Here is a 9,994-nt window from a genome sequence, read left to right on the forward strand (position 1 = left end):
TAGGCTTTTGATAGGGCTAGGGACATTTTTAAATAAGTTAAAAACAATGGCAATGTTTAATGGAACTTGGCTTTAAGACCATTCTCAATGCAAAAAGTTGATGTGTTACGGTGTCAAAATGGTATATTTTAGTAATGTTGTTCTAATGGTGTATTGTATCCAACATGCTATTTTTTTACATAATCACCATTCTTTTTTAACTATCTTTCCCAACTACATTTTTCAACTACCATTCTCAATTACCATTTTTTTTTTTCAACTAGCATTCTCAACTATTATTTCTCCATCTATAAAAGCTATCGTGAAACTTTTTTTTCAATAGGATTTCCAATGCAAACTTTTTTTTCAATAGTATTCACAACAACCATTCTTTTTCAACTATCATTCCCAGCTACTATTCTTCTTCAACTACCATTCTCAGCTACCATTCTCAATTATTATTTCAACTGCCATTCCCAGCTACCATTCCCAACTACCATTCTTTTTCAACTACTATTCCCAGCTACCATTCTCAACTATCATTTCTCCACCCATAAATATTATCATTCTTTACCTACAAACTATCTTCCTTCTTTATAACTTTACTGCAATGAACAATTTGAGAAGAGCGATTTTGAGAGGAGATTTCAATGATTCTTTATCTGATGAAGATCAAAGCCCAGAGGTTATGGAACTTATAGCATCAGAATTTCATAGAAGGAAAATGCAACGAGATAACCAACCAATTATGCATGTTGGTTCTGTAAGTGGTCAGCGATACATCCATCGTGATAGATTCTCCGGCAACAAGCGACTAATTAAAGATTACTTCAGTGAAAATCCTGTCTACCCAGCTAACATCCTTCGAAGACGCTTTCAAATGAATCGTCCATTGTTCCTTCGTATATTAAATGCAATTAAACAATATGATGACTACTTTGTCCAAAAGATTGACGTCGCTGGTTTTACCAGATTATCCAATTTGCAGAAGATGACTGTTGCAATTCGGATGCTTGTATACAGTATGCCCGCTGATGCTGTCGACGAGTATGTGAGAATTGGTGAAAGCACAACAATTGAGTCTTTTAAAGAGATTCTATATAAATATTATTAGCATTTATGGTGAAGAATATCTGAGATTGCCGACTGAGGTGGACATTTCCAGACTGCTACGGGAGGGGGAGAAACGTGGATTTCCTATAATGTTAGGGAGTTTGGATTATATGCATTGAAAATGGAAGAATTGTCCTACTGTGTGACATGGTCAATTCATTGGGCATGTACATAAACCAACAATTATACTTGAGGCAGTGGCCTTATATGATTTGTGGATATGGCATGCTTTTTTTTGGTATGCTTGGATCCCATAATGATATCAACGTTCTTGATCGATCTCATCTCTTTGCTGAGCTCATTGAAGAGCATGTCCCTCCTGCCAACTATACCATCAATGGCAATCAATACACTATGGGATATTATTTTACTGATGGTATCTATCCTAAGTGGGCAACCCTTGTCCAAACGATTTCTCAACCTCAAGGATTGAAGAGGCAACTATCTGCAACAATGCAAGAGTCATATCGGAAGGATGTGGAAAGGGCATTTGGTGCACTGCAAGCACGTTTTGCTATTGTGCAGGGGCCGACAAGATTTTGGGGCCATGAAAATCTTGGCTATATCATGAAGGCATGCATAATTTTGCACAACACGATCATTGAAGATGAGCATGATGACTCTCTAGATGACGAGTATGATGCACCCGAAAGGTGCATCCAGTTGAAGTGTCGCAGGAGACGACACCCTTGTTTTCTGCATCGTTTGACTCTTGCAGTGCACCAAATGCCCTTTCCACATCCTTTCAATATGACTCTTGCATTGTTGCAAATAGTTGCCTTTTCAATCCTTGAGGTTGAGAAATCATTTGGACAAGGGTCGCCTACTTAGGATAGATATCGTCAGCAATATAATATCCCATAGTGTATTGATTGTCATTGATGGTATAATTTATAGGAGGGACACGTCCTTCAACGAGCTCAGTAAAGAGATGAGATCGATAAAAAACGTTAATATCATTATGGGATCCAGGGATACCAAAAAAAGCATGCCATATCCACAAATCAGACGAGGCCACTGCCTCAAGTATAATTGTTGGTTTATGTACATGCCCAGTGAATTGAACATGCCATGCAATAGGACAATTCTTCCATTTCCAATGCATATAATCCAAACTCCCTAACATTCCGGGAAATCCACGTTCTCCCCCTCGCATAGCAGTCTAGAAATGTCCGCCTCAGTCAACGATCTCAGATATTCTTCACCATAAATGCTAATGATTCCTACACAGAATCTCTTCAAAGACTCAATTGTTGTGCTTTCACCAATTCTCACATACTCGTCAACAGCATCAGCGGGCATACCGTATACAAACATCCAAATTGCCGCAGTCATCTTCTGCAAACCGGATAATCCAGTAAAACCGACGGCTTCAATCTTTTAGACAAAGTAGTCATCATATTATTCAATCGCATTTAATATACGAAGGAACAATAGACGATTCATTCGAAAGCGCCTTCGAAGGATGTTAGCTGGGTAGACAAGATTTTCACCGAAGTAATCTTTAATTAGTCGCTCACTGCCGGAGATTATATCACGATGGATGTATTGTCGACCACTTACGGAACCAACATGCATAGTTGGTTGGTTATCTCTTTGCATTTTCCTTCTATGAAACTCTGATGCTATAAGTTCCATAACCTCTGGGGCTTTGATCTTCATCAAACGAAGAATCATTGAAATCTCCTCTCAAAATCGCTCTTCTCAAATTGCTCATTGCAGTACTAAAGTTATATTGAAGGAAGATAGTTTGTAGGTAGAGGATGATGGTATTTATAGATGGAGAAATGATAGTTGAGAATGGTAGCTGGGAATGATAGTTAAAAAAGAATGGTAGTTGGGAATGGTAGTTGAAATAATAGTTGAGAATGGTAGCCGGGAATGTTAGTTAAAAAAGAATGTTAGTTGGAAATAGTAATTGAAAAAGAATGGTTGTTGTGAATGCTATTGAAAAAAAAAAAGTTTGCATTGGAAATGCTATTGAAAAAAAAGTTTCACGATAATTTTTATAGATGGAGAAATAAAAGTTGAGAATGGTAGTTGGGAATGGTAATTGAAAATGAATGATAATTGAGAATAATAGTTAGGAATGGTAGTTGAAAAAAATAGTAGTTGAAAATGGTAGTTGAAAATGAATGGTAATTGAAAAATAATAGTGGTTGTATCAAAAACATAACATTTTGGATGAAATGCACTATTAGAGTAAAATTGTTAAAATATAACATTTTAACACTGTAGCACCTCTCAAAATATAACTTTGACATGCAAAAGTAGCATTTTTCATTGGAGATAGTCTGAGAATCTCAAAATTTGGGAACCCATTTGAGAGTCCATTTTTAACCCACCTCTTCTATTTTGAGATTGAAAGCATTTGAGAGCCCATTGGAGTTGCTCTTAATGGAGGCAATTTTATGGAAGCGGGTTTTTAAACACTTATGATCCAAATTTAATTGTAGAGAGATGAGAAGTGTTTGAAACCGATTCCAAAGTTCAAGTTTGAATCAATAGTCTTCTCTCAATGAAACGAAAAGAGAAACAACTGAGCCTATCAAAACGTTTTAAAATCCTTAATTTCTTTTTTAATTTCCATCATAACTCTCTATTATAAATATAGGTGTATAAAGGATATATAAATTATTCGTATAAATTTCCAAAAGAAAGTAACAAAATGTGCACCAATGTGAACTATATGAATGAGCTGCTAGGTGAGGTTGCGATTGGAATCGAAGGCAATGGAGAAAAGGGAAAGGCGAAAATGAACATGAGAGATGATGATGATGGCCCAATGGAAGTTGGGTTAGAGGATGAGAGGGTGGATTCCGGATATTTAAGGATAGTTTGGTCTTCAAAAGTTTAACTTCCAAAATGTAAATTTGCAATACAGTAATCCGCACTTCGAATTTGAAATTGAAAAAAAAAATAGTTCTAAGTTTGAACTAAATTTTCTTCTATTCCCAATGACTTAAACAATTCGAGTTAGTTTCGCCCCAGTTATTCGCGGTTCCAGTACCATTTTCCTATCCAAAATAAACACTCACGATCCATTTTCCTTTGAAGGATCCAATAATCCAAATAAAACCCATCCCAGTCCAGTTAGATCTGAAGTTGATTACAACAGTTTCCTGGAGAATCAGGCCTTAGAGCAAATTATACATTATACAAGTCCCAATAAACATCCATTGCCCTAAAATCATAGTCACCATACAATAATATTAAAGCCAAAAATATTAGATTGCACCTGCAAAGTCTCAATAAATATTCCTTGGTGAAACTTAATCATGCTCAGTTGCCCACAATCAAGGGATTTTTATCCTTAAAAATGTGGTATCTTTTGCAGAGTTTCTCCAAAGTTGCAACTGAATGCTGCATCTTGTTAAGTTTTGTATCCGTGAACATCCTCTGCAAAACAAGAAGCTTGTGAGTAGAACACATAAATATCATTTCTAAGATAAAATCTAATCTTCCCACCTGATAGTCATCTCCATATCTCTCAACAAGTCGCCCAATGTGAACACGTTGTATAGTTGTCAGTGGCTGTGCAGGAGCAGTTTTCCCATCTTTTCGCTTCTTCCCAAGCGCTGATTTTAGATCTATATAGGCCAAACATATCATGTTATCACGTATAGCACGGAAGGACAATAAGATTGTGTAATCAGTTCCATCCGACAATACACACTCATCAGGGGAAAAAAATAATAATAATAATTCCTTCCAACAATACAGCCAGTTCCAGACCGAATATATTTCAATAGCTATCAAGTGCTATTACTGTCTTGTGCTAAATTTATAAAAAAATCTCTTTCTTCTATTTCTTTTTAAAGTCGATTTTTTTAAAAATTTCAAGAGGCGTGTGTAGCTTCATGTTCATCCTTAAATAACAGGTAAAACATGCCACTAGAACAATATAAATAAAAGTGGAATCCCTTAGATATCAAATTGGAGGAAAAGCAAAAGGGGCGGCTCCTCACACTTATCTAATAGGTAACCATTTGGCTCTCAACTATGCGAAATTCAATCGGCTTTCCGGGGCGGCAGGGGAAATATTGAATAAAAAGATAAAAGCAAACAAATCCTGGAGATAAGTTTTTTTATGATATGAGGTCTTTGGTTCTATGATTAGAACTCCGAGCAAATGATTACTACATCCCAGTCACATTGGAGTGCAGGACTTGTTCAAGTTTACTATCTAATCTCAAACTGGGACATTTCATATTATGATGAGGAGGGACATTAACAAACTACTTAAATGTCCATCAGCCTATAGAGGTTAATGGAACAGTTAATCACCTGACTAGGTCAGTTCTGCTTCTTAATACTCTCAGATTGCCTGCTCTTTGTCATATCTTTTGCTAATAATCTTCTAATCATTTATTTTTGATAAGTCATTCAATTGACTGTTTTGATAAATAATTAAAGTTGTTGTATGCCAAATGTAAAAGCTGCTAGTATGCATTATTCAGCTTCCTTTTTAGCTACTGTTTGTGAACAACTCTGACTTCTTTCAAGTGTGCAAAACCAACTTATGCTAATGATACATTCATAAAACACTTTGGTGTTGCTTGATTAATCCCGTGTACTACTATGTTAGTTTATGAAATTTCCATGAATTATTGGTGAAGAAGTGCCACTATTACCCAATAATGCATGCAATAGTAGAAGAATAATGGTCATGAGTTTAATTAATTGCTGCAGCATTCCAAGTTGTGTGCATACTTGTTTTGGTTTCCTATCGATTTGACAAGGTATGAATGTTATAACTTGTCAATTCCTCTTATGTTGATTTCTATTGGATTCTCTTTCCAGCAAAAAGTATGAACAATCTCGATTTCTAGTTGGTAATTTTACTTTGCATACATGAAAACCTAATGTTTATTGACGGTTATAATCTGTATAAACTAGGAGGAAAAAAGGAAAAACAAAAATAGTAAACAGTTACACTATATAGAAATTTTCGTACAAATTACGCATAGTCTAATAACCAAAATCTTCTCTTCTAATAAACAACACATCAAGGTAGAGTAGACCCTTCTATAACATGGACTCAAGTACATAAGTCGGGTGCAGGTTAGTATTCCCACGCTGGATCTGTAAAATACCCAAACAAAACACATGGAAACCACTAAATATTCAGATTTTTTAATTTTATTTTCTATAGTACAATAATGTCTTCATGTAACATAGTGTTCAACATACGAATTTCAATCTTTTCGAAGCAATAATATAAAAATAAAAATAAAAAATTATTGCCTTACTGAATATGTTGTTTAGGTGCACATTCAATCAAAATTGTCGGACCACATATCTTTTACCTGTCTAAGCATGCGTCTAAAACGGATACTTCACCTACTTTTTAAGAGTCCATGTAAGTTATGTAACAGGTAGACTTTATGTAAGAATGCCGAACAAGTTTAGAGATCGTAAATGAGATGAACTAAGACCCATGATAAAGTAAACATTAACAAAAGAACTTTTTGGAGTAATTACCCATAAAATTTAAAGAACTAAAAGAAAATGTGCCTATTGTATGTTTGTCACAGGATGCAACCAATATTTTTCAAATCAAACTAAACAACATTTAAAAAATGCTGCTATTAAACTGGGATCATATACCTGAGTAACATTGGGGGATAATTTTTTTTTTTTTTTTTTTTTTTTCTGATAAATAACATTGTGGGATAAAATAAATAACGAAACTAATAGGCATTTGGGAATAACATTTTTTTTTTTTTGATAAGTTGCTTTTGGGAATAACTACAGAATGGAAGACTACAAATTCAAATAGCCTGGACATGGATGGAAGACTACAAATTCTAATAGGCTGGCCACGAATTGAAGACTACAAATTTAAATAGGCTGGACATGAACAAATGAGATTGACGACAAGTAAAGATGAGCAGAAGCCACATAAATTTTGAAAACCTGAAATAAAAAAGAACACAAGATCCCCATGCCCGGGGAGGAATCGTTAAATGTTTCCCTCTTCTAATTTCTCAGCTACCAAACAGAAATACAGGATCGAATTATTTGGGTAAAATTCATTAATTTGATCACTACAATTTATATATATATAAAAAAATGAAGTTGTCAAATACTGATAAGAAAATTTTAAAAGGGAAGTCCAATAATCCTACAATTATTTCTGAGCTACGAGCCTATGACAGAAAAACAGCACCTAATAATATATTGGGCAAAAGTCATAAATTTTATTCACTACAATAAAATATAAAAAATATAAAATAAAATCAAAACAAAAACTCTCAAATAGCAGTAATAAAATTGAAAAAAAAAAAAAAAAATTAAATGACCCATATAATTTTCAACTAATTCGAACTAATTTCAACAATAATCAACCAATAAATATACAACACAACAAATCAAAAACAAAAATTCAAGACAGGAGAGAACAAAGCGAGAGAGATGGAGGAGAAAACAGACCATCTTCTTCGAGGTCGCTGCCGGAGTCGATGGGGTCGAACTCGGAGACAATGGCTTCGCGCAGAGGAGGGACTTGAAGAGAGTCGGTCTCGATGATGTGGGAGGTGCGAGAACGGACGCCGAGCAAGTTAGGGTTAGAAACGACGCCGAAGGACTTGTAGTTGTGAATGACAGTGCCTTTGTCGTCCCACTTGAGATCGGATGAGTCGACCAGGGAACGGAACTTTGGGGGGAGAGAGAAAGCAGGTTTGAACACGCCAGGGTGCTTCTTTGGTAACCCTACTCGGACCTTTGTTCTCGATTTCTTGTACTTCCTTCTTGATCTCCCCATATCTCTCTACAGCCAAAACGCGAGGAGGAGTTTGAGGCAGGGGGTTAGGGTTTAAGGACTAGTAGCGAGAGTGCTACCTTCTTCATTTTCCTTTCCCTTTTCATTTTAGGGCAAAATACACAAAAGACCCTCAGATTTTTATATTGTGCATGTAAATAAAAGATGCCACGACATAACAAAAATATCTAAATTAACTATTTGTGATTAGTGAATTAATATGAATTTATATTTTTGTCCTTAGAGTTAAATTATTTAATTAATAAAAAAATCTAAAAAAATCAATGGAGAGAGAAAATGGAGTCGCCGCTGTACACTTTGACTGGCATCACCATTACAGGAGGGAGCTTTGGATTTGGAGATTAAGGAATTGAGGATTTTCTTTTCGCTTTATCCTTTGTTCTACGATGTCCTTGGAAAGTGCGGAAACAAACAGGGAGCTATGGATCAGCCTTTGAAATTCATGAGAAAGTTTTCAGTGGGAACACGGAGAAAGTGCAGAGATGGAAGACTGCTCTGGTGGAAGCAACAAATATAAGTGGATATAGTGTTCCGGATACATCAAACGGGTAATTATCACAAATTTAGCGCATTCTTAGTTCACTTCTCTTGTAATTATATTGTATTTTGGATAATTGAAAAAAAAAGAAAAAACAAATTTCAATGTTTTTTCTTTTTTATATATTCAAGTGGGTATTTCGATTACCAGGAGCAAAAGGATGGATTTTGTATATAAACATGTATATGCTCATTAGTATATCATTTTGAGTTATTGATTTCGGTTTCTCATGGATAAGTGGGTTCCTCACAAATCAAATTGTAGTCCATTGAAATTTGATCTATCTGAATCCTAAAATCTTTCTTTCTCTCTCTTACTACCCATCACCAATTCTTTGTATGCTTCTCTCTCTATCCAGCAAAACCATCTAACAGCACCACCCCCACTATCTCTAAACCTACGATCGGCAGCAGAAATCGATGGAGAAAGAAAATGGAGGCACCGTCGCCTCCACCACCACCACCGATTCCTTCACCGTCAAAACCCTCTTCTTCCACCGATCCCCTTCTCTCAAAGGGGCAAAATCGTAACTTTAACAATACATAAAAATTTAGATTTTTTCATTAAACAAATAGTTTCACTATAAGGATAAAAATGTAAATTTATATCAATTCACTAACCATAAACAGTTAATTTGGGGGCCTTTTGTATATTGTGGCATATTCTATGTACATGTACAAGATAAAAACCTGAGGGGTCCTTTGTGTAATTTGCCCTTCATTTTATTAGTGGTAAAAGGCAAAAGTGCAAATAACCCCCTATATTATCACAAAAGTGAAAAATAACTCCCTGAAATAGTATATATAAAAAAAAAAAAAATCATCTCGATCACCTAGCCATATTTTTTGGCGTCGGTTGATTCACATGCCTGTGTATTTTCAAGTAATGCCAAAATTACTCTTTCAAACGACTATTATACTCCCGACAAAAGTGCAAAAAAACCCTGAACTATCAAGAAAGTAAAAAATAATCTCCTGAACTATCTCGGGTTGCAAATCAAACCATGAACTATACAATTTATTTTGTTATTATGTTAAATTATTATTTTTATTACTACTACCAGCACTACTACTATTATTGTTAGATATTATTATTATTATTATTTGAACTATTTTTTTGATAATTTATGAGCTTCCATAAATTGTTTGTAGGTATAAAGATCCATCAAACAACTAATCAAGCAATGTATTTTTGTTATTATTTTTTATTTTTTTCTTTTTCTTTTTTTTTTTTGGATAATTTTTGACCTTGCAAAAATTGTTTATAGGTATATGGATCTATCAAGCAACTAATCAAGCAATTTATTTTTATTATTAAACAACGTTAATTTGATTCAAAACTAGGATTTCCTGTTTGGTACGGACCAGACTTCGCTCAATGAGACCTAAAAATGGAAGATTTTGCTTTCTTTCATGGAATTCCTTAACTAGACTAAGTCCATAGCTCTAAGATAAGTAAGCTGGAGCTAATACAGATGAGCTAAAGAGTACAGGCTAAGAAAAAATTATCTCAAATTTTTTCTTGTTTTATGAGATTTAATACTCCTTTTTCCAATCCCTGATCCTAAACATTTTGAATCA

General features: G+C 34.7%; 1 protein-coding gene and 2 pseudogenes across 1 annotated transcript; 1 reads left to right on the plus strand and 2 right to left on the minus strand.

The window, feature by feature from the left end:
• Positions 1-242: 242 nt before the first annotated feature.
• On the plus strand, positions 243-1,211 carry LOC132306232 (uncharacterized; annotated as a pseudogene).
• Positions 1,212-1,339: 128 nt separating this feature from the next.
• On the minus strand, positions 1,340-2,821 carry LOC132306234 (uncharacterized; annotated as a pseudogene).
• A 1,335-nt stretch (positions 2,822-4,156) lies between these two features.
• Positions 4,157-7,970, minus strand: LOC132306235 (uncharacterized). Its single transcript, XM_059803556.1, has 3 exons — positions 7,528-7,970; positions 4,561-4,682; positions 4,157-4,491 (listed from the first exon to the last, which is right to left on the minus strand). Exons 1-3 carry the CDS (start codon positions 7,856-7,858, stop codon positions 4,375-4,377), a joined length of 570 nt encoding a protein of 189 aa, XP_059659539.1. The 5' UTR covers positions 7,859-7,970; the 3' UTR covers positions 4,157-4,374.
• Between the last annotated feature and the right edge of the window lie 2,024 nt (positions 7,971-9,994).

The sequence above is a fragment of the Cornus florida genome, unplaced genomic scaffold (genome assembly GCF_030987335.1).
Source record: "Cornus florida cultivar Cherokee Brave unplaced genomic scaffold, ASM3098733v1 CherokeeBrave_3.0.0_Hap2_Chr05, whole genome shotgun sequence".
In the NCBI taxonomy this organism is placed as follows: domain Eukaryota; kingdom Viridiplantae; phylum Streptophyta; class Magnoliopsida; order Cornales; family Cornaceae; genus Cornus; species Cornus florida.